The 25,940-nt window shown below is 45.3% G+C and overlaps 1 protein-coding gene across 8 annotated transcripts in view; it reads right to left on the reverse strand.

Moving 5' to 3' along the window:
• Nucleotides 1-1,121: 1,121 nt before the first annotated feature.
• Nucleotides 1,122-25,940, reverse strand: part of LOC140213731 (uncharacterized) — a 550,291-nt gene continuing 525,472 nt past the window's right edge. For 5 of the 8 annotated variants that reach the window (XR_011890656.1, XR_011890655.1, XR_011890653.1 and 2 more), the window contains 4 exons: nt 23,638-23,683; nt 16,156-16,312; nt 15,025-15,065; nt 1,122-1,369 (listed from right to left, as the gene is read on the reverse strand). Coding sequence is in view for 2 of the 8 variants with exons in the window: in XM_072285013.1 (XP_072141114.1) it covers nt 23,660-23,683 (24 nt within the window). In the remaining 6 variants the exon portion in view is untranslated. The other 3 variants (XR_011890657.1, XM_072285011.1, XR_011890650.1) reach the window with 2 other exon arrangements.

Raw genomic sequence — 25,940 nt, forward strand, 5'->3', positions numbered from 1 at the left:
ATGAAGAGCAGCTAGCATGTCGCTGTGTTGTGTTTACATCTTGTAGATGGTGTGAAGTTTCGTAAACAGGAGGGGAAATAGTGGGTATGTGTGTGTGTCTTTGCTCATTGCTGTAGAGACTAGCCTTAGCTGCGATAAAGGACCTGCAGGCTACATAAGGTTGTCAGAAAGACACACTGGAATTACAAGGGAAACGTTTCAACGACACAAAACAAATAGAAAACTATACGACTATATGTAGAGACATACACAGACAGAGGCAAATCAAAAGCGTAAACTGCTGGGCCAGTTGGTTCATGTTTAAAGTGAAATAAAACCAGTGAAAACCAACACACAGGACCAGAAGAAGGCAGACACACAAACAGTCATCGGACTTACAACTGATTTATTGAAACAGCCATGTACATTTAAACACCGCTTTTCCTGTGCAAGTGCACAGGCAACTTAGTAGTGGTGTTGCCATCAGCTGGCTTTCCAGTCATTTCTTAGACTAGCACGCTTTACAAATTACCTTTACCTGTTGCATCTCCAGGTGAATGGAAGACATTCTAGTGCTCCTCTTCGGGAACATGCTTGATATGGTCGCCCAGTATTCCTCAGGCCAGTTCTGGCTGCCTGCAACTTTTTTGAAGTGCTTATAGCCAAACCTTCCCAATTCCAACTCAGCTTGCTCACTACCTGTCATTCTTTTCCTGTTGCCCTTCTGGCTTGCTCTAATGGAGGGCACTGAACCACCGATTCAGGTAGTAAATTGAACAAAGTGAATGAGGTATGAGGCTAGTTGGTATGACATCATAATAACTACACTAAGTAGAATAGAAGGCCCTAGGTCTTCCCTGCATCTTCTCTGGACCGAAATAAAGTTCTTTCACTCACTCACTTTCAGAAACGAAGGAACATACATGACTGTGCTCGTCATGTACATGTGCGATCTTTCATTTGCATGTTGTTTTAATTTTACATAGCGCAGTTATCACAAAGTGAACGTAACTCTTTCTGCGCGCTCTACTTTCATATAACACCATCATCTTATGCAGAAATTTTAGATTTGGACAACCTGGGTAACATGAATTTGTACGTGGGGTGACAATGTGTGATACAGAAATTGCATGAGAAAGAGAGAGAGAGAGAAAAAGGTTTATTGTCTGAAACAGTGTCTCGAGCAAGGCCCGCTGTCACCCTGAGGTAGGAAAGCTCCTTAGTCTAAGAACCCTCTGGCTTTAACTGCCCTCTTTGCCTTGGAGACGAGCTGCCGTTGGTGTTCCAGGTCCCCGAGGGTGAGCTTAGCCTGCCACGTTTCAAATAGGTGGTCTTTGTTTGCTTGTTGTGCTCGTTTCGCATCCATTTCCAGTTGCATTTCGCTGCCTTCCTGCAATGGGCATTCAAGGAGCAACTTCAGGGCGTTTATCAAAGACTATGCATTAAGAACAAGGTGCCTCACATGTTTAATTCAGAAAGACTTCCCTTTTCAATGGGACGAGAAGTACGAAGCTGTCTATTGTGAGCTTGTAAAACTAATGTCGTCGGACCCCATCTTACAAATACCAGGTTTTTCTCTGCCTTTCGTGCTGAACACAGACGCATCACATTATGCTACCGGTGCAGTTCTATACCAGAAACCCTCAAAAGAAGCTGATCAAGCTAACCACTATGTTGTAGGGTATTATAGCTATACCCTGAAACCCATTGAAATCAATTACTCTACCACAGAAAAGGAAACTCTGGCCATCTTAAAAGCTGTGCAATACTTTCGTACTTACCTGGAAGGTGCTAAATTCATACTTTTAACAGACCATCAAGCACTGACTCAACTTCTGAGCATGGCCCAGCCAAGAGGTCGCATTGCTAGATGGGTGAACCATCGGACACAAATTGATTTCGCAATTTCGCAGCATCCTGGCCCACTCCTCACTCACGGTGACACACTATCAAGATTACTTGTACACGAATCAAGCAAGAATCCAGAGGCAATTAATTGTACTAAGCATTGGGATGGTACAGAAGAGCTCCAGTTTATCAATGAGTAGTATCATGTACCACCAACTATGGTTCCAAGGAGTCTTCACTGTACCACGACACTCCTGGATCGGGCGGACATGATGCCTTCTGGCGCCCTTATAAGAAATTGCTGATGAGATTCACATGGCCGGGCATGAAAAAGGACATGAGCCATTACATCCGCACATGCCACCTCTGCCAGGTGAACAAAGTTAAATTCAAACAATCGAGAGACGGTATGATAAAACCTGATTATTCAAGCGTCCCATTCGAAGTAATTCATTTGGACTTTGCGGGGCTCAAAAGGAAAGGGGAAGGAGTCAAGCGAACGCAAGCTTTCTTGCTCTCCATAGATGAGTGCACAAGGACGATTGCGGCTAAAGCTGGCAAAAAAGATGCAAACGGCGTAATAGATCTCCTCAAGGCTGAATGTTTTAACACACAAAGACACTAGTCTGCGACAACGGGCCGGCTTTCCGGAATGCAAAGTTCAAAAGTGGGCACAGAAATACAGGATAATGATCAAGTATTCTTCTCCATACCACCCGACAGCAAACGGCCCAGCAGAACGTGCCACACAAGACGTCAAACAGTATCTGAAGATGTATCCATACTTTGCCGGTGGCTGGGCCGCTGTGAAACATCACAACAGATCGTACACCACCAGTTTAGGCTGCAGTCCTCATTTTGCCACTTCGTGTACAGTGCCCATACTTCCTCCAGATCATGAGCTAGGCCAAGCCTGTGGCATGTGGCGCGTTTCGTGTCCAAGCCTTGGGGTGGCGCCACCATCGAAACGACAGCGCACCATTCGCAGCGGTAATTGAAACGCCAGCTAAGCCTTTATTATGTAAACTTTATTTGCAACTTATCAAACCAGCACGTACATAAAAATATTTATATCTGAAATTACAAATTTTTCTAAGCAAATTCAGCTTAAACGCTGAAAATTTTTATAATGTGACTTCTCGAATGGTTAATTGCGAGAGAGCAGGCATTCTGGAGTCTGGACAAGAAGTCAAACAATCGCGACAGAATTCACCCTTTTGAAAGCTACGCGTTTCTGCTCAAACAGGAAGCACTGGCTAAAATCAAGTTGCTGTTTATGAATATTGTGAACGAAGTGACGTGACATCTTCAGCTACAAAAGCGGAGGAACTTTAGCAACATATCAGCGTGCGATGGCATTATGTGGTCGGATCTGCTTCTTCGTTCAGCGGCGGACAGCTTGTGTTCACCAGAAATGTGTGGCGAGACTATACGTAGTATTTTTTTAGCACATAAACAATTCTGCATGTTACACACCAGTATATCTTTGAAACGCCATTCATGTGCTTTTTATTTCATGTAAACATCGATGATGTTATAATAAAGCTGTTTATTGGGAGCAAGTTAGTGTGATTAGCGTCGTGACTTCTCTCGGCCTATGCAGTAGTGCCAACCTTCAAAGGTAAATAAGAATATATATAAGTGAATATATATTAAAGGTAAATAAGAATATATATATGGTGGGATATACCTGGCCAAAGCAAGCAGGCAGCGCAAAAGCAATAGCAGAAGCAGACGACACCGGTGTCGGTCGTCTGCTGTGCGGTATTCCTCACAAGCGTCATTGCGCTTTCGATACGCATGTAACTTTCTAAGCAACTAGAAATTATTCAGACGTCGCCTGTCATTTTTAAATTTAGATTGTAAGGGAATAATATTCAAAACATTATCTATTATTAGTAAGTAACCATTTTTCTAGTATCAGTGCAACTACCGTTAGAATCCAGGCGGCGCTAGCGTCGCCTGCGATAACCGGCCCCATTGGCCCTATGGGAATGTCACGGGCTTGGCTAGGCCTCCTAGAGAACCTTGAACTCGCTGAAGTGAGGAAAACTGTCAAAGAACAGGAGGTCTACAAGCACCGCATGAAGAGAAACTTTGATAAAAGGTACAGTACCGAGATACCGGACATACAACCTGGAGACCATGCCATTGTAAGGAAAGGAGTTGTAGCTTCAAATTCTAAATTTTGCAAACCATTTCAAGTGATAAGGACTCAATCCCAGCATGGAATATTGAAGAATGTCGGGTACACTGGAGCCTCAGGTCAAACAGAGTGCGCCTCTATTGGCAACATATTCAAGCATTGCCCCAGGAGCTGTAATCAAAAAAGTTCCGAAGAGTGAAGCGGTCTGCACTGGATGCACGAAAGAAGACAAAGAGGTGGGCTAGGGGACAAGTGAGGACGAAGAAAGTAGAATAAAATGGTGGACGACACCCATCTCACTGAGATTGTCTTTTCTACTGCCGTTCTAGTTACGAACGCTACATACATTAGTGAAGAATTTTCCGCACATGTATGGCAAATCCGCGAGGATTTGTGGGATCACTCGGTTGCTATTCGTAAACAAGCAGCCAAATCCAGATTGAAGCACGAATCCCTTATAGTCAACAGCGTTCCATACACATGGGACAATGTTCGCAAAACAACTGTTCAGGCTCCTCGTGCCAGTTTCTAGGTACACAGAGTGACTCAATAATGAACAGAAACGCGCACTTTTGAACATAAATGCTCGAAGCTTATTTAACAATTTCAAATGGCTAGTAAAATGTCACAATCTGTCAGTTATCTGACTAAAACATGGCTAAACAACTGCATATCGGATTCTGAAATTGTTTATCCAGCTTATTCGGTCGCAAGAAGCAACAGGAAACTTGGAAAATAAGGGGACGTAGCTTTCTTTATTAAAAAAGGCATCGAATATTTAGTACTCGCAGAACTTCAGACTTCAGAGTCTGTTTGGCGCCGGATAAAGGTTTCTGGTATTGCCACAGTAGTGGGCGCTGTTTATGGACTGCCTGGTTCTGAAAATTTATTTTCCCATATTACGAAATTCATAGCCCCCAAAACAGATTCTATAATTATAATTTATAACTACAGGTGATTTCAATACTCCTTGTATTGATTGGGCCTTGTTTACTTCAACAGGTCGTTAAATGCTGTTTGTTTTTCCCTGTTTGATATGGCTGTTTCATTTGATTTAACACAGGTGGTTGAACATCCAACTGTAAACTCTTTTCTTGACCTTGTTTTTATTGATCAACTACTACAGTACGGTTTTGAGTGTGAAATAGTTGACGGTTTATCAGATCACAAGATGCTTTGGAACAAATTAACATAATCTGCGAACCCTGTAGCCTGCAATTTAACTTCATTACGACTTCACCCATGCTAATGATCGTCGTATTGTTCAGCTGTTAGAATCCTCCTTTGGCGGTTTCGTGGTAATCAGTGAAACCTGCAATGTTGATACTTTGTTAGAACAGTTTTATAATATTATGTACACCTGTATGCTGCAGTTCGTTGCTCAAAAATGTTTAAAACATAACCCGACGTATCCATGGTACACACGTGACATAATCCACCTCATATCACGCATTAAACGCATGCTGAAGTCCAACAGGCTTTGCTGCGAAAATCACGATTCACTCCTTTTCTCGCTCAAGTGTCAGCCAAAGACAAAAATGACAGAAGATAAAAACTATCATAACAGTGCAATAACAAAGTCCATGAAAGAAAACCCATCAAAATTTTCAAAAGCAATACTTCCCTCTTCCCATGACTCTGTAGTATTCATAATCAACAATCAGATTTAAACTAATCTAATCACCATATCTGAACTATTTTCATTCTGTCTTTCATCAAGATGATGGTTCCTACCTTCACTTCGTTTATAGTTCCATACACGAGTTGCCCTGTCTCGAATTAACTTACGCTGAGGTTCATAATCTATTGCTAAATATTGACATGACTAAGAGCGTGGGACCAGATGCCATACCTAATATGTTCTTAAAGAGGTACTTGGAATTGAATGTGCTGTATCTTGCAGTAATTTTCAACAAATTGCTGGACACGTCAACCATTCCCCAAGCTTGGAAGATTACTAGTGACATCCCAGCATTTAAATCTGGCGAACTGATAGCCAATTACTGAGCAATTTCTCTCATTATTCATAAGCACATTTAAAAGCATTTAACCTGTCACTCTCCTTTCCGAAAACCAGCATGGCTTTCAAAACGGTTTTTCCATTGTCACGCAGCTTTTTCAATTTACGCACGGCAGCTTCTGTACTGAACTGCGATCAAATGGACATTTTTATTGATTATTTGAAAGCAATTGACTTGGTCTGCCATAAACATTTTGTGTAAACTGCATTCATGCAATATTCAGCGAGACTGAATGACTAGACTGGATCACCGACTACTTACAATTAGGATCTCAATTTGTCACTTTTAATCGCATGCAGTCTTCATCAGTTACAGTCACATCAGGTGTGCCTCATGGTTCGATGCTTCGACCTCTTGTTATTTGTAGTGTACATTAACTATGCAGTAAATGTTATCAGTAACACAGCCGTCGAGCTGTGTCTATACTCCGATGACTGCGTGCTATACCGCACTGTTACCAACGCTAATGATCAACACAATTAAATAATGTTTTTTCATTGCTCTGCAAATAGAGTAACATTTTAATTTGCCACATATGTGACAAACTAAAATTAATTTCACTAAAATAGTCGCAATGACATTTCGTAATAAAAAGCCACCGCCACATTTTTACAGTGCTAATGGTAGTTACCTGTCCCACGTTAATGACTTCAAATACCTGGGTGTTATTTTTTTTTTCACATAACTTAAAACGACATGCATGTAATAGGCAAGAAGCAATGGCACTTGTATTGACATTAAACCAATTTCTTTCTTTTTCTTAGGTTTAGGCAGCCAGCACACTTCGAACAGCCACCTTGACTGCAGATGTGTCACCCAAGTCGCCAAGGAAGCATTTGAGGGAAAGCCACAGGCAATGAAAACAGTCATTTCTCCATGTAAACGATACTCTTTCTCTCAGATGACTCCTACACCTCACCACGCCAGCGCACCTGCACGAACTCCACCAACAAAGATGCCGCAGAGGAATGTGCAGGTCAGAGGCAAGAAGCAATGGCACTGGTGTTGACATTCACGCAACTTCTTTTCCTTAGGCTTAGGCAGCCAGCACACCTCGAACAGCCACCTTGACTGCGGGTGTGTCGGCAGATTCCTGGTTGTACATATGCTGATGATAAACTTCAATAATTTTGAACTTGATAATAAACGTGAAGGCAAATAGGACATTAATGCATTGCTTTCTTTTAATATTTAGTGTACACATACAATGTTACTTTGCACCACTACAGAGCGTATTTTGAAGCTTCCCTCTATGTTTTTCACCTTTATGTACATGTTGTGTGGCCCTCAATGCCACAGTTCATGTTGTAGCAGCTGCCTTGTCTGTGTATTGCACACTGGATTAAGCTTGCAATATCCAAATGTGCACAAGGCCTATGCTTCTCTGACAAATACAAAATGAGGTTTTACGCACAGTTCTCAGTCTTACTATAACAAATAACACTAAACAATCTCATTGTGGAGTTGTTTATTACAGTAATGCATATGACGGTTATTTTTTATTGACAAGTTGACAACTTCAACTGGTTAATCCGTCATGGGAAGGGATTATACGTGCACATAGAAAAGAAAAAAGAAGGGTGGGTGTGCGCAACAAACGTACCAAATGCATGCAATATAACGTCCTCTAGACCCATTCCTTTAGGGTATCGTAACAAAGCATATTAAGCATACGGTTCATACAACTAACTTTGGCGACACGAGCTATATATGCCATCACTCGCATTCGCGACTGCACCGGATGCCCTCTATATTCTTCTAGTTAATCATGCTCACTGCACCGAGACAAAAGAAAGATCATGGGCACAGGTGCCTTTAAAGTATCTCCACCTTGCGAGACACTGCTGTGCGTGCCTAGGGAGCTGCCCGTGCAAACATTCCCTGGCACGCACCGGCCTTGGCGACCCCAACCTACGGACTACCATGCTTGGACTTTGATCCACCCACTGCCCCTTTGGTGCCCTGGAGATCCTGCGCAGCCTGCTTTGTTATAATCTCAGATGCCTTCCTGATACTTCTGTTTGTCAGTTACACGTGCTCTCCAGCTAGATCAGTACTTGTAAAGAAACCAACCTACCGTCGTGAGAACCAAAGCACCCTGCAACAAAAAAACCACCCCGCGGGTTCTGCAACATACCGCGCTCGTGCGAGGAGAATTATGGAATGCCCAACGAGGGACCTGCCGACCACAACTTCAAACTCCAACTAGGAATCAGCCGAACACAGCTCCGAGCTCCTCACTCATAACCTCGTTGAGCGACACTTGCAACAGCTAACAGTGTGCGACCGCTGAAAACCACACACAGCCGGAAACTTTAACAGGATCATCCTTTGACTGCATATAACTGCCACTTACACAGCCAACACCCGCACCATAGAATAAAGCCCACACACCCCACACACACAGCTGCACGCACACCACATTGCACACTACAAGCAAGACGCTATCGGTTGCCAGATTAAACCTGACTACTGTGTTTATCGTCACTCTCAGCCCTTGTCCTTCATGCTGTACGTCGTGTTTACCATGAATTAGCCCAAGCAACCACCCTTTTTGACTACTGTCAAGTCTAGCAATCGTCTCGGGAGCTGGCAACCTCAACGTAGCAACATTGCGGCGCTCTTACGCTTCCAGATTTCTATGCATGAACCCATGGAGGAAAGAAACAAAATAGGAGAGGCCCTGAAGTAGCGTTTTTGAAGTCGGAAATGCAGCCATGTTAGTGTGCCATCTCGCTTTGCGCCTCCAATCAGCTCGCCGGGAGCAGATAGGCACGAGTTTTGAATTTGCATTGCTACGAGCCGCCGGAAGGGTGTGCTGCCGACGCACATCAGAACAAAGCCTACGAAACTTCTGTAAGAGTTTTAGTGAAGCAGACGCGTTCCTGTGTTTTTCCGTGGCATGTTGAAGACTGCGTAGACTCACACACACAGACCCAATACAAAACTGTCAATGTCCAAATGTCCAATGTCCAATGCTCCAAAGTCAGCTTGTATTGCGAACATGATGTGCTGAGAGAAAGGCATGGGATGAAAAAACTTAGCTCACTTTTCAGAGGCCTAGAGGAGCAGCAAGAGCTTCAGGAGCACGGTGGCTACGGCAACACTGATGTTTGGGGTAAGCAGTCTGTGGTATTTTCGGAGGTTGAAGTCGGGCTGCAGCCGTCCCAATGTAAAAAGCCGTTTATTCAACATATACAACCATATATATATAACGAAGAACAGAAGCGCCCTCTGGCAAATGAACTGAAATGAATAATGAAACTGAATACAACATACTCCCCCCCTTATTTTTAGTGATAAGTTGTTAGTAAGTATTAGTCAGGAAACCACAAGGCATGCACACTGTACCTATTTACACATATTTACAGAGCATGCATACAACGTCAGACGGCCAACTAGTTGGTCTGGTAGTCTTGGAGCCAGGCCAGTGGTCGGCACTCTTGGATCGGCCGCTTTTGACGTCGCACTGGCAATGATGGTGACGGGGTCGTAGACTACTGCTGCAGTATGCCAGGAGGCCGTGCCTGCATCCTGGGGGAAGGCGGCTGTAGCACAGCAGGCTGCAGCACATCAGGGGACCGAGGCTGTGGCGTGGCGGGCTGCAGCGCATCAGGAGATCACGGCAATAGATTGGCAGGCTGGCCTGGTTCCCAGGTGCACCTCTCCGGAACCCTGGAAAGCTTGGAGGCATTCCATGTACGGCCGTCTCCAAGTCGGAAAGAGGCTGCTCCCCTCCTCTTGATCACCTTAGTAGGTCAAGAAAAAGCGCAGTCTCCCTTGAAACGAACGGACGGTTTTTTGATACGGACAAAGTCACCTACGGCTATCTTCGTCTTCTTGGCGGCTCTCCTTTTGTCCGTGCAGTGCTTGCTGCTTTGCTGTTGACGCCAAACCCTTTGACGAAGTCGCGCCAACTCCTTGGCTGGGTCTTCCGCAAATGCTGGAGCTGAGAAACCCACAACATCCAGCCTGGTTCGGGGCATTCTACCATGCAGCAGAACTGCTGGGGCGACCCCGGTGGTGGCGTGCGGAGTACAGTGGTAAATGGCAAGGTATTCTGTGGCAGCTTGCCGGAGTGGTCGTCTTTCGAGGAGTGCGACTTGAATGAAGTTTTTCAATGTGCAATTGAAATATTCTATTTGCCCATTGGCTTGGGTGTAGTAGAGAGAGAGAGAGAGAACAACTTTAGTGAAAATGCCTGCAGAGTCGGTTAGGCTCTCTCCACGCAGGGAGGACAAGCTTTTACCGCGACGCGGCCACTACGTCAATCTCGTGCATTGTGCTCCTCGAGGTCTTGGTTCCTCGCTACTTCCGCGGATCCGAGAGGGCCGCCGCCCCCTTCCTCGGGGTGCTGCCCCCCTTCTCCTCGGTTTCGCGAGGTCGCTGCCTCTCTAGAGCTGCCGAGACCTGCTGGACGGCCTTGAGTTGTGTATCTTGGTCATATCTCCTCGTTGCAGCCTCTAGCTGCGGCGGGATCGTCGTTTTCTCGCTGGCTTCTCGTGGATTTATACTACAGTCCCAAAGGATGTGAGCCGCGGTGGCTCTCTCCTTAGCGCACAGTCTACACACGTCACTCGCGTACACGCTCGGACACACGTGCTTAGCTAGCACCGGGGTGAGCAGGGACCCCGTCTGTAATTGCCTGTATAACACTGCCTCCATCCGGGTAAGCCCCGGGTGAGGTGGCGGCATAGTCTGTCTGTTAAGTCTGTACCACTTCACCATTTCGTTGAAAGTGGTCATCTTGTCCTTGGCACTGCACCGCGACCAACACTCCGAGTCGGCCGTGCTTGCAGCTGCGCGGTTGGTTAGTCCTCGCGCGGCCGAGTTGGCCGTCTCGTTGTGGTTCACGTTCCCGCGTTCCGACACGTCACTGCCCATGTGGGCCGGAAACCACTTGATCACCACAGCGCTTGTGCGTCCGATGTCTTCGGCCTTGCGCAGTATGCGCGCAGCCTCACTACATACCCTACCCTTGGCGTAGTTCTTCACTGCCGTTCTAGAGTCACACAACACTGTAGTGCATCCGGGGTCGGAGACGGCCAAGGCGATGGCCACCTCCTCCGCCCGGTGCGCCTCTCGAGTCCGGACGCTCGCCGCGGTCTTCGTTGCACCCGTCGATGCCCCGACAGCCACCACCGCGTATGCGTCGCTGCTCCCTCGGTACTCCGCCGTGTCCACGTAGATGGCGCCTTCTCGCGTGGAGGTCCACGAGAGCCCTGGCCCTCGCCAACCTCCGCTCCTTGTTGTGCTCAGGGTTCACGTTCCTAGGGATCGGGCAGACCCTGAGCTTTCTGTTGATGCTATCTGGTATAGGTACGTCTTTCTGCTGCTCGCCTTCCCTCGGCTCGAGGCCAAGGTCCCGCAGTATCTTTCTTCCGGTTCTCGTTTCAGAGAGACGCTCGAGTTGCGCCGTTCTCTGTGCTTCGGCTATTTCGTACAGCGTGTTGTGGACTCCCAGCGCCATGAATTTTTCGGTGCTTGTGCTCCCGAGGAGGCCGAGTGCCGCCTTATACGCCTTGCATATGGTGGCGTCTATCTTGTTACGTTCGCTCGGCCTCCAGTTGTGGAAAGCGGCCACGTACGTTATGTGGCTAACTGCGAAGGATTGAACGAGCCTAGTCAGGCTCTCCTCCTTCGTCCCCGCTCTTCTGTTGGACACCCTCTTGATGAGTCTCATTGCCGCGGCCGCTTTGGCCGCGAGCTTGTTGACCGTTTCACCGTTGACCGTTTCCGTTTTGCAGGAAAGTGATGAAGCGAAGTGAACTCAAGTCCACTGTCACAAACGATCTCTTATGGGTAGCCTTCACGGGCAAAAACACTTGTTCCTCAGCACAAATTACTTGATGGTTTCCAGGCAACTGACGTCGAGGGCGGCCTGCCTGAACTTCTCCCTTGTCATGTAGGCTGGCTCAATGAACGAGAATTTTTTTCCACCTTAACAATCTCTGCCTCCGAGGTAGGTGCTGGCAGCCAAGAAAGTGCATCTACTACAGTGTTTGTGGACCCCTTGCGGTATTCAACAGTGAAATTGTAGCAAAGCAGTCGTGCACTCCAGCGTGCGATTCGCAGTGGGCGTCTTCCATGTCCTTGTGACGACAGCAAGGACACCAGTGCCTGGTGGTCTGTTCGAATTGTGAAATGGCGACCCCAAAGGTACGTGTGCCATCGCTCACATGCCCAAATACATGCAAGAGCTTCTTGTACACCGACTGAATATTTTCTCTCCGCAGGCGACAGTGTACGATATGCGAAAGTGACTGTGCAGAGCTCTTGGCCACTTTGTTGCTGCAGGACTGCTCCCAGCCCACAGTCGGATGCGTTGGTCGACACAATTACTGGAAGTGGCGGATCAAACATATGGAAGGACTGTACTCGACGAAAGCATTTCCTTGACCCTCCTGAAACAGCCATCTGCTTCGGTTGGTCAGACGAATGGCTCATTTTTACGAAGTAAGACTCTCATAGGCTCGACCACTTGTGTCAAGTGTGGAACAAACTTGGAGTAATATTCTACGAGACCCAGGAATGAACGAAGGGTGCCAGCATCAGTTGGCACTGGTGTGTTAACTATAGAGTCTACCTTCTATGGATGTGGCGAAATACCACGTGCGGTGGCCTTGTGCCCTAGAAAAGCAAGTTCTGGAACATTGAAGAGGCATTTGTGGTTCCGTTTCAGACCTGCGTTCTTGATATTTTACAGCATGGTCTTCCAAGTTTGAAAGGTGTTCTTCTGCAGTCTTGCCAAAAATGATGACATCATCAATGTAGAACACGCCAGGGGAGCGGTCAAGGATTGTCACCATTTTCTGAAATGCTGCTGGGGCGGAAACCAACCCAAAGCAAACTTTTCCAGTTTAAAAAACGAAAAAGGCCGTCACGAGTGATGAAAGCTGTCAGATCCCTGCTGTCAGGGTGCAAGAGAACCTGATGGTAAGAGAAAGCCAAGTCAAGTTTTGAGAAGTGTGTAGCGCCTACCAAAGCGTGAAGCAGTTCCTCTGTGTGGGGCAACGCGAAACTGTCTGGAAGAATAGCTTAGTTCGGCTCTCGAATATCTACACATATCCTGATGCTACCATCTTTCTTGTTAACAACAACAATGGGGGACACCCATTCAGAAGCATCGATCCATTCAATGATGTCAAGGCTCAGCAACCTCTGAACCTCATTTGATACTGGTGACCGGAAAGAATATGGCAGACGGCGAAGCTTCGAAGTTACAGGCTGCCCGCCTTGCTGCGTCTTGATGCGATGCGTGAACCCCTTAGCAAGACCCAACTCGGGACTGAAAAGTGAACTGAATTCATGTGCTAAGGCTGGCGGAAGACCTTTGCCACGGGGCTGCGCGCTAGAAAATGGAACAGGATAGCGGGTCAACGATAGTCTGCAACGGAGCAACGTACGTGTACAAGCACTTGAGAGCAGAACCCTCAATGCCAAGATTCAAGCCTTTAATGCCGTCAAGACTGATCAGACAAGTTCCTCGGTGAACATAAAAACGTAGTGACGCTGTGCAGCCTTTAAACCCAATGTCTGCCTGGAAACAACATAGCACGGAAATCGGCCGTTGAGAGTAGTCAAACAAAGTAACATGCGGAGCAGGCAGGAGCGGAACGCTCTGAAAATATTGACTCAATTCTTGTTCCGACATGATTGAAACAGACGACCCTGAATCAACAAGGAATGTCGAAGTGAAATTCGCTACTTGCATTTGAATATGAATTCCACTACGCGCGGAACGTTGCACAGTCAAAACTTGCTCAGCAGTGCTAGATGACGAAACATCTTCATGAAATTAAACTTCACGAACCCGGCCTTGCATTTGAGTTCGTTTGCGCTTGCATACCCTTTGAAAGTGGCCCTTGCGACCACAAAACGAACAAGTCTTGCCATACGCTGGGCACTGCGGCGCTGACGCGATGTGGTTTCGCAAGCTGCATCAAAAACAATGTGGCGAACAGGAGCGGCTACTCTGTTCTCGGTTCCATTCAGGGGGCGGTTCCGATGCGGCGCATGTGAGCCGCCCGCGCTCCTCGTTAAATTCTGCTGAAAGGTGGCTGCCGGCTGTGAATTTCTTTTTTGCGAAGAATGCGAAGATGGTTTATGACGCTGCCGCAATGAAATTGCCTCGACCGAAGCAGAAAGTTCCTTTAGCTCTTCAACCGCCTGCTCAAACTGAAGTGCAATTTGAACGGAATACTGGAATGAAAGTGTGGAACCCTCGAGCAATAACCGCTCACGTACGCGAGTGAAAGCTACGCCGGCAACGAATTGATCCCGCAGAGTATCATCTTGCGAGGCAAACGAACAATGTGATGCTAGCTCTCGCAGAGCGGCAAGAAAGTCACGAACGGACTCGCCTGTGTTTTGGCTGCAGCGGTGAAAGCGATGACGCTCGACGTCGAAAATTGGTGCCGCAATGCGGCGAGTGCAGAGTCGTATTCGTCAGGAGGGGCCAGGACAGACTTGTTATCGGCATCAGCGGCGAGTGCCAATTGTGAAAGAATTAATAGCTCCATCATAAAAGCCTTGCAGTAAATCAATCTGTAGTAATCACTCTTGACCATTAGATTCTTTTTAGTGCCAAAACAAACATTTCTAAACATTCATTATTGTCTCACGCCAAGTCAACTTCCAGCGATACTTGAAACTAGGCTAGTTGGTGAGGTTCCATGAATCTCACGCAAGCGTAAGAACAGCAACACAAACACAACAAGACTGAACACTTATTTTTGCTCCCCCTTATTTCAAATAATTTTTTTTCATCAGTATGCACTACAACATAAATTAAATTCATGTTTTATCGTGTCCATGTCCTTGTTCTCACATGTTACTTCAGGAATCGTGCACACTGTCAATGTGTCTTTCTAGCATCGCAATCTCCAACATATAAAAATTCCAGTGTACACTCTTATTCCATTTTGGTGTACTGACTGTCCTCCCCTGCCTGTCTTACAAACAACCTGTAACTTGTAAAATAAAATAGTATTCCCAGAGGTCACAAGTGACCTGTCCTATATCACTTACATTGCTGGTGGCAGGACCCGAGGGTAGTGACGGGAAGGTTACTGAAACACAACAAAAAAATATTAGCGACTGCATGAGGGCAGGCAAAGAGGTACATTCCTTTGCCATGGACACCATAACTTCCTCAGATCAAAAGACAACTCAGCTGTTTAATTGCTTTACAAGTTCGGTTCCTATTACTGACTTGCTATGTTACCAACGTGAAAAACCCATTTTTTAAAGTTTAATTACCACAGTTAGTTGCTGAGGGCGTTATTTCATTTCATTTTTATTCCTTAAAGACCCTGTGACGGGGTACTACATAGGGGGTTGTGCATTAGAAACTACAAGGGGGCTCATGAGGATATCCAAAATCAAGCCGTTCATATTATTCACAATCAATCCTACACTGTCTGTATGTTACTGTAGTACCTTGTAATTTTATAACAAATTCAACAATAATTCCGATTCTGCAAAAAATGTGGAACAGTGCATGCACTCTCGAAGTTAGCGCTCTTTGAGGCTTATCTTCTCCCACAACAATAAACACCACCTACCTTGCTTGGCTATTCTTAATGCGTGCCCTTTACTTTCAGGTCACAAACGTCAAGTGCTTATTAACAAGCGATAGCATTCTTGAAAGGATAGTAAGCACAGTGTTTAAAGAGAGGAAATCCACGTAAGATGGATGAGGATTATTGCTTGGGGACAAGATAAGTGCCAGAGAATAGTGAATGGAATAATTCGTACTGATTCATAGTTATTAAAGTGCAAAATACGAAGGTGAAGGGAAGGCGCGAAGTGCAAAATACGAAGGTGAAGGGAAGGCGCGAAGCAACAGGACTATGCACCGATTATCAACTGATGTTTCTTTATTGGAACGAGCATTTTATATTGATGGAGGCATGTTTGTTAGATAGTGGCATGATAGCGTGTTATTATGGTGAGCATGTGCGAGAAGAAGCTTGGTATCTCTATAAAACGCTTGCTCCAATAAAGAATCAGCCGATAGCCAGCGCAAAGTCCTGTCGCTTCTTTTCTTCCCTTCATCTTCGTATTTTGCGCTGTAATAACTATGAAGCCACAGATAGCATACATATTTTTCACGTACCACCACGGTATCTAACAAGACAGAACATATGCCAAGCTCACCATCTTCCTTGACAGCCAGTATATTTCCAAGCGAATCTGCCGACGGCCATTAGGAGCAACCAGGTTCTGGAGGCAGACTGCTAGTTCCCGATTTCTGGACGTCGGGAAAGTTGCAGCTTGGAGCACTGCTTGGCCCTCCTTGTCCATTGCCGTGAGACTGTTGTTCATCATGCACAGCCATGCCCCAAATAAAAAAATATGCGTTAGAGATAGCTGCTTGTGGTTGTGTAGTCAGATATGTATGTAAAGGTGCAACTTTATTGATTTCATTTAATTAATTCTACGCCTATGGGCCTGCTGTGCTGATCGATTGCAGATTTTAATAAAAAGAGGGAAAGGGGGGTCTGCAAAAAGGTGACACCACACAAGCAAAGCCTCTATCCAGGTTTCAAAAATCAATGTGACAATACCTTGAGGCCGATTCGGCTTTGAGAAAGAAGCTGAATTGTCACCACAACATTAGGACTCTCATTTTCAAACTTGGATTGAGATATTTCTGTCTTGCCAATTGTCTCCCTCAAATGGGTCCTGTCTCTCAGATCCACAGCTCATTTAACAAACAGCAAACATATTCACCGACAGATTCAGATCTCCCAGACCGATTTCGGTCAAGGATGTTTACATACATTAAAAGACACCAAAACATTAGGCCTGTATTAAGGCACCCACACCAGAGGAACTGACCCACAGGTCATATTATCCAACACAGCTAAAGCTCTCTGATGACTGCAGTTCATCCAGTCATGTAACCTGTCTATACATGGTGTGAAGGGCCAAGGCACAACGTGTGGAGACAACTCCAGGCATTTTCATGTCAGATGCTAATGACTGAAAGGAAATGTTAATTAATGTTCACTATGCTGTGTTCACAGTGAGCAGGCAACGCTGAGGTTGCCATCCAAGTAGTCCAGCTATAGGAATTTCACTCAGTTTGTTTTACTAGTTACCTTTTTATTTGCGATGCTTTCTATGGAATAACCTATTTCACATCACAACTACAACATGTGGCCATAAGGTTATTAGTGCACCCTTGTGCTTCCAGCATGCATCATACTACGTCTGGTTTCAAGCTTAAGCAAAAACTCTGGGCTGCGGCCACTGGTCTCAGAAATGTGCCACTTCATTAGTACGGTGCTAAAGAGGTCCCGATCTATGATGCCTCCCATGTTGCATGAAGCCTAATGTTACATTCAATTTATAATAGATACCATACATTTTCTTTTATATGTGATGCACTATTTTTTAGTCGCAAATAGAGCAGTGAGACAACTCGCTCTAGCCTTCATAGCATTCACCTGCTATGTGTGAAATGTGCTGTGTTGTGCCAAGAATTCAGTCGTGGTTTGTGCAAGTAGACTAGGTTCACTCTGGAAAACTTAAAATGGCGACAGAAACGCAGTTTGAACAACACAGTAAACCTTTCCAAAACTTACGCTAGTGTGCCGAGCTTGCCAGGCGCTGCAGGGATGTCTTGCTGCGCCGCCCTGGCCTTCAGCAGCAGACCAAACTCTGAGGGACTCATTTGGTGCGCGTTTGAAGGCCTTTCGCCGTGCCGCACAAGGCGGCTGCACACCTCCACCCTCCCTCCAACCATACTGAGCATGTAGTCAATCCGAATGATGTCATTTTCTCTGAGAATGGGAAGTGCAGGGACGTGCTCGGGACGTTCACCATTCCACATGAGCGTCGCTAACCATATGTCGTGTTCTGCTCCGATGGTGTCTATAAAGGCATATAAATCTTCTAGGACGGCGCTGTCTTGCAACAGTTCGCTGAATGTCCTTATCTTCCTTCTGTTGCAATATGTCACTGTGTCTGGAACTAAGACCATGACGTTGGGTTCAACAGTGGATACAAGACCCGTAATCTTGGAGTTTGGGAAGAATGAGCCTTTGATGCCGGACAGTTTCCTTCGTGCAGAGAACTCCTTTGGGTCAAGCAGAAGCTCAGCGATAGCGTTGTCGGATAGAAAGAGAGAGAGAGAGAATGAACATTTTTATTGGGTGAATGCAGCTTTGGAGAGGCGTCATTGCAGAATGCCCTGAGCTCGGGCCGCGTCATGGGCCCTCACAATCAGCCGTTGCTCATCCTCGAGGTCGGAGCTGGCCAAGGCTCTCTCGTAAATCTCGTCAGTGGGGTAAGGGTTCGGAGGATTTAATGGTGCCGGTCTGCAACCCCCTACCATGTGCCTGAGGGACCTGGGCTCTGCGCAGAAGCGGCATTGCAGAGAGAATTGTGTAGGGGCTCTGAGGTGATTTCTGGTTGGGTAGGGGATAGAAAAGCTTCGTCTCCGCTGGAAGTGCTTGGGACGTTCACCATTCCACATGAGCGTCGCTAACCATATGTCGTGTTTTGCTTCGATGGCATCTATAAAGGCATCTAAATCTTCTAGGACAGCACTGTCTTTCAACAGCTCGCTGAATGTCCTGATCTTCCTTCTGTTGCAATACGTCACTGTGTCTGGAACTGGGACCATGACGTTGGGTTCAACAGTGGATACAAGAGCCCTAATCTTGGAGTTTGGGAAGAATGAGCCTTTAATGCCGGACAGTTTCCTTGGTACAGAGAACTCCTTTGGGTCAAGCAGAAGCTCAGCGATATCGTTGTCGGATAGAAAAGCTTCGTCTCCGCTGTCGCTGGCCTGGGAAAGTTGAGCACTTCGCGCTTTGTTGACATTGGTGGCCCACCACTTGCCGTAGCTAGTCGGCTTTGGATTTGGTTGGGCATCAAAGAGAACCTTGTCCCCGACGCTAAATATGTCATTCAAACTCTTTTCTGGCTGAAGCAGGGACTTGTCAATGTTATCAATAGAAAAGTAGGAACACTCTATATTGTCTTCACCGAATAATATAAATGCGTGGCTTGGATTGACAGTTTCCTTCGTGCAGAGAACTCCTTTTGGTCAAGCAGTAACTCAGCGATATCGTTGTCGGATAGAAAAGCCTTGTCTCCGCTGTCGTTGGCCTGGGAAAGTTGAGCACTTTGCGCTTTGTTGACATTGGTGACCCACCACTTGGCGTAGCTAGTCGGCTTTGGATTTGGTTGGGCATCAAAGAGAACCTTGTCCCCGACGCTAAATATGTCATTCAAACTCTTTTCTGGCTGAAGCAGGGACTTGCCAATGTTACCAATAGAAAAGTAGGAACACTCTATATTGTCTTCACCGAATAATATAAATCCGTGGCTTGGATTGACAGTTTCCTTCGTGCAGAGAACTCTTTTTGGTCAAGCAGTAGCTCAGCAATATCGTTGTCGGATAGAAAAGCTTCGTCTCCGCTGTCGTTGGCCTGGGAAAGTTGAGCACTTTGCGCTTTGTTGACATTGGTGACCCACCACTTGGCGTAGCTAGTCGGCTTTGGATTTGGTAGGGCATCAAAGAGAACCTTGTCCCCGACGCTAAATATGTCATTCAAACTCTTTTCTGGCTGAAGCAGGGACTTGTCAATGTTATCAATAGAAAAGTAGGAACACTCTATATTGTCTTCACCGAATAATATAAATGCGTGGCTTGGATTGACAGTTTCCTTCGTGCAGAGAACTCCTTTTGGTCAAGCAGTAACTCAGCGATATCGTTGTCGGATAGAAAAGCCTTGTCTCCGCTGTCGTTGGCCTGGGAAAGTTGAGCACTTTGCGCTTTGTTGACATTGGTGACCCACCACTTGGCGTAGCTAGTCGGCTTTGGATTTGGTTGGGCATCAAAGAGAACCTTGTCCCCGACGCTAAATATGTCATTCAAACTCTTTTCTGGCTGAAGCAGGGACTTGCCAATGTTACCAATAGAAAAGTAGGAACACTCTATATTGTCTTCACCGAATAATATAAATTCGTGGCTTGGATTGACAGTTTCCTTCGTGCAGAGAACTCTTTTTGGTCAAGCAGTAGCTCAGCAATATCGTTGTCGGATAGAAAAGCTTTGTCTCCGCTGTCGTTGGCCTGGGAAAGTTGAGCACTTTGCGCTTTGTTGACATTGGTGGCCCACCACTTGGCGTAGCTAGTCGGCTTTGGATTTGGTTGGGCATCAAAGAGAACCTTGTCCCTGACGCTAAATATGTCATTCAAACTCTTTTCTGGCTGAAGCAGGGACTTGTCAATTTTATCAATAGAAAAGTAGGAACACTCTATATTGTCTTCACCGAATAATATAAATGCGTGGCTTGGATTGACAGTTTCCTTCGTGCAGAGAACTCCTTTTGGTCAAGCAGTAACTCAGCGATATCGTTGTCGGATAGAAAAGCCTTGTCTCCGCTGTCGTTGGCCTGGGAAAGTTGAGCACTTTGCGCTTTGTTGACATTGGTGACCCACCACTTGGCGTAGCTAGTCGGCTTTGGATTTGGTTGGGCATCAAAGAGAACCTTGTCCCCGACGCTAAATATTTCATTCAAACTCTTTTCTGGCTGAAGCAGGGACTTGTCAATGTTATCAATAGAAAAGTAGGTACACTCTATATTGTCTTCACCAAATAATATAACTGCATGGCTTGGAATGACGGCTTGGATTGAGCCAGGAAGTCCACTTCCGATGCCGTCACTACCTGGTTGGTACGCTGCCTGCTTCGGTGTGGGGCTGCTCGTATGTGCCATTTTTCTTAGAAGTTCTATATGAGTGGCCTGATACTTAGCTCTGTGAGTTGGTGGACTTTTTACTGCATCTAATATGACTACGTTGCCTAGCTTGAGCCCCAACTTTGTTAGGTCATGGTGCCTATTTTTCTTGAAGAATCTCTTGTCAAAAGAAACACTAGCTCGAAGTGGATGTACCAAATCAACAAAACCATAAAGCATTAACAACTTTGAGATGGTGCCTGTGACATTACAGAGCTCAATGTGTCCGTCAGTCATGTTGAGATGTTTCTTGTCAGCCGGACTGTGGCTCTTTGCTCCACTGTTTCTCGTAGATGCGAGAGGTCGTGTGGATGTGTAAACTCTGTTGTCTGAACCGACAACAATCTTGCTGGGAAAATGTCTCGCCACCAACCGTATGGTTTCAGTTCTTGCACCGAACCGGCCCCGGATTGATGGTGGAAGTTGCGATAGGATGCCTTGGAGCCTGGAGAGAGGCACGCCTTTGTTGGCTCCCATGGCATGGTTGAGGTGTTCCAACGTAGTGCCCAGCAGTGTCATCATCCTGCGTGGACTTAGCAGCTGGCAGGAGGTTTCAGGTGCACACTGCAGCAGGAAGAATTGTTTATAATCATGCAACCAATGCCAACAAAAAAGAATATGCATCGAGATGATCAACTAGGCAGTATATTCCTTAAAAGTTTCATTACCTTCAGCTGTTGTTATCACAGTCAGAATAATTTATTCATGGTCGCTGAGCCTTAAAGAGGTACTGCAAGAGCTTCTCTCGTATATCTTGTCGTTTATTTCTTTTTTTGCCTTATTAGTAGTTAGTGGCCACAATTGTAGTACTATATGAGGCATAAATTTCTCAGATTTAAAAGAAAGCATAAATTACACAAACTTTTAATGCAATTAACTTAAAGTGCAAGCCAAATGGAACACTGCTTCTCGGCATAGACTGTTTACGACGGTTCCTTCCCATAAGAAAATGAGGGAATGTGCTCATGTGATCTCACTCATTTACAGGCGGGTGTGGAGATCAAAGCAGCAATTGATCACCTCATCAAAAGCGCTATATGATAATAGAGGAGCTAAAAGAGGAGCTAATAGAGGAAAGAAGGTTGCGGTGCGTTCCGGGACAAGCAACAGCAGATGACCGGCCCATGCTCACCGTGTCGTATTTGGAGAAGCGCACAGTAAAAGCAGAAACAATGACACATGCGCTGCTCATTCAGCTTTCGGTGACACAGTCACTGTGTGGCTCGCAACAATTGTATACCAGGCTGACCGATAAGTGCGTCAGCAGTATGTGACCCTCTTCCTCCCCTTATTTTGTGACCATGCAAAGGAACCCTTTTAACTGCCCCGTACGCCTAGAAGCCAAGCTGCATTTGGCGACAGCTAGGATGGATAGTTAGATAGGACGGATGATGAGAATCTTGTGTCAAATAAACTTGGATGACTGATTGATTCCTCTTTGTGTCTCATCATTCCCACGCTCTAGTTTTTGCTTTTCTCCTGCATTAGGCGCGTGTATTGGACTGGTTGCATCAGAAAAGTACATAGTTAACTAATGATTTGTCATATGTTGAAGGAAATCTAGCACCATCCTGTTGCTACGTGGCCAGAAATTATCGAATAAAGCAATAAAATACTACTGTTATAAACTTTAAAAAGGCCAATTATAGTGCTTCAAACAGATTTTTCATTCATTTCTTCTTGTCGTTACAAGTTTGAAAACATTTGAAAGGAAAATGCAGAGCATAGTAGCCGCAATTTATTGTATTATTAAAGGAGGGCCAAAGGTGGAATGAAAATGCCAGAGACATAGCAACTTCCTCACTTTTCTGTGAATACCTCAGGTGTCTGGTGACTATGAAAAAAATGCAGTGCAATGAAATGGAAAGGCAAGTTAAGATAGTAGCAATATTGTAAAAAAAAAAGGGGGGGAATAACTACAGAGACAGTACAAAAACGTAATAAACAATGAAAATGCCAAAAATGTTTGAGATTATTGCCGGCTTGAAAAGAAGCAGAAAAAAATGTTATGTGTATGGTACTTTTTGCAATGGGTAATTATACAGGATGCCACATTTTTAAATTAGACAAAATTTTTAGAAACCACCTGTGGCAAAAGCATACTTCTAGTTATTGAGCTGCGTTACTTGAGGTGAACATTACTTGCACGAAACACAGATGCATAAACGACCAATTAAAAACCGTCACTTGTTTTGAACGAATTACATTACGGCAAATTGCAATTTACGAATGGTAGCGCGATTGCAAGGCATATCCACTAGGAAATAATTCTGAGGATGTGGCACTGGTTTAGATACATGTGCCATCGCACTTGCAGTAAAAATGCACTGCTGTCCCACTTACCTCGAAGAAAATGCCACTTATGCATTGAAGCACAAAAATAAATGGGACGCTCATGTGCTTCGTTGAATATTTTGGGAAATTTATATCTCGACACTGGTCGAAAATTTGTTCCTAGTGGATACGCTTTGGAAACTCACTAGCTACAATTCGTAAATTGAAATACGTGTCCTGAAGTAATTAGATAAAAACCTAATTAGTGAAATTTGCTTAACTGATCATTCATTTTGATTTCTCGTGCAAGTAATTTTTCAGAGAAAGTAATTTCTCTAAGTAGTCTATCTCAAGGAATAGAATTACGTTATCTGCCACAGTTGATTAGTAAAAATTCTGTACATCATAAAAAATACGTACCCGGTAGTCTGTACCAGGAATTCAACGTACAGCATAAAAAGTTCACCAGCATTCGATCTGTCCAAAGTACCCTATATTTACTTCATTTTAAAGCACACTTTTTTCAGAAAAATTAGCAAGAAGGTGTGCGTTCAAATCTAGCACAAACAAAAACTGCAATGCGTAATGTCCAAATCTCCAATCTTACCTCAAACAGTGTTAAGCCCACCTCAAACAGCCTTGACGAAAGGTGCCTGTGATAAAGATGAAATAAAATTTATTTTCTTGAGTGCAAACAAATCACAATTCTCTCTTACTATGAAAATATATTGTGAGGGAACAATATAAGGGTATTACAGTTTGTGCTTTCTTTAGTATATGAAAATCTGTGTGCCCATTACGATCAAGAGCACAATGCATATTCAGTGTCAGTCTGAAAACTTAAGGTGCACATCATAATCGAAGGCTCGTTATAATCAAGTAAACATGCAAATTTTTCTCTCAACTATAGGTACTTAGGGCACTGCAATGATCAAAGCAAATTCACAATAAATAAATCTGTTTAACACACAGACATATACACACATACGGGAGCCTCAGAGAGGAGAAATACAAAACGACAACGCAGGAAGGACCTGACGCAAATTAGACGAGACAACACTTCTGCTACAAATTGGGGTATGTCCGAAGAAAGTGAACCAAAGGTCAACTGCAGGAAGTTGGAAGCTTTCACACGGCGAAACTATATCTACATAACTTCACAAACAAATACATCTCAATCAGGTACTTGCTATGATCCTAACTGAATCCAATGGGGATTAGGCAAGATAATTTCATAAAAGCCATTCAAGTTCCAATTATAGTTGCCCTACTATATATTGCATGCATACATGCGTTTTTTCTTTTTGGTTCGAAAGCATTGAATGACCCATTGAGTGAAAACAGCTGGCGTCTGTCGGCTGGACAAGCGAAAACATTTGGAGTGCGCTTCAGCTTGAAGAGTGGAATGCAATAACATTCAAAGATCCCCGACTGCTTGTCGCGCTTCCCAGCAACCACAGCTTTCTTGCAGATGCATGGAGGGAAGCGACATCTGGATGGTATTGTTGCAAGGAACCAGGCGGGCCACACCGTTCTACGAGTAATAGAAACGCTGGAAATGGGGTTTGTGTTTGAGGTTACACATAATAGAATTATTTTGGTTGTGGTATGTAATGATTTTTCTCGAAATGACGTCCGACGCCAACGCCGAATTTTTTCTGACACGGGGCCTTTAACGCGATATCGCGTAAGTACGGCACCTAAATTTCTATTGGCTAAGACACCACATTACGAGCGCACCTCGACGGAGCAGAGCGGGCAGGGGAACACCTGCTGCTGCATTAGCGCGCCGGGTGTTGCGTGCGGGGAGAGGGCACCGCCGTGACCACGTCACCCTCGCTCTCAGAAGCCTTTGTTATCTGCGTGTTCATTCTCCATGCAGGCTATTCGCAACTTTCATGGCCTATAGGGGGCACCACCTTAAATCCAACGTGGCTGTCCGAAAGATTAAGAACTAGAGCAGTCGGTGCAGTCCTGCGGTCGTCTTGCTCAGTGACATGTTTCACGTAGTCGAGTTCAAATGTCTCCTCAGTTTATATGCCCGCAGTCGTCAGCCTGCTTAATGGCTCACATTTGGCGAGCAGAACACAGCATTCGAAGCCTACTTGAAGGCGAGAAGTCCTAAACGCTGGTCATCTTGTGTGCACGTCAAAGTCCGTGACTGTTGAAGGCCTTCGCATGCAAACTTCGCGGCTTCGAAGCAAACCACACGAGCTGTGGTTTCAGTTTTACCGCGACGGTGCTATAAAGACAAGTGACCATGCTTTTTCTTTGCTATTCTATTAATTCGACCACATTGAACTGGTACCATGACCTTTTATACGATGTGGTGCTTCCTGCAAATTGTTACTTGGACCGCTTGAATTGGCCGCCTTGTCGAGAAAAAAAATCTTCCTGCTGTTGCGCGATCCAAGTTCTTTACGTCGACGGCATGAAAAGCAGCCTCAAAGCAGCGTTTTGTGAGCAAAAATTTCTTGTCTAGTTATCCCTGCCTGTGTTCACAAAGCTGGAGATTGAACACAAGAAGCAAAAACCCATATCTGACCGCTTCTGCGAGCTAATACGATAACTGTTCACCCTTGTACTTTAGTTATTGCGCTTTATGCGTGCTGTCCAATCTACAGTCTTGTGGTAGTTTTACATCCTGTGTATGTTTTACCGCGTCTTGCCTATAGACAGATCAAGCGATACATAGCCGATATTTATCGGTCCGCGGCAATGCTCGCTTCATTCTTCCAGTTAACTTTATCAAATAATATACACGCAAATCAGTTGAGGGTTCGCTACTCGAACACTGCACAGTAGTTTAACGTTTGTTGGACTAGGATTTGTAACCTTACGAGTGCAGTCATGTGCGCCTGTGCACACGTTGCAGCAGTGCATCGAAGTGGAAGACGACGACAAGTACAA

Source organism: Dermacentor andersoni, chromosome 1, assembly GCF_023375885.2.
Source record: "Dermacentor andersoni chromosome 1, qqDerAnde1_hic_scaffold, whole genome shotgun sequence".
NCBI classification, from domain to species: domain Eukaryota; kingdom Metazoa; phylum Arthropoda; class Arachnida; order Ixodida; family Ixodidae; genus Dermacentor; species Dermacentor andersoni.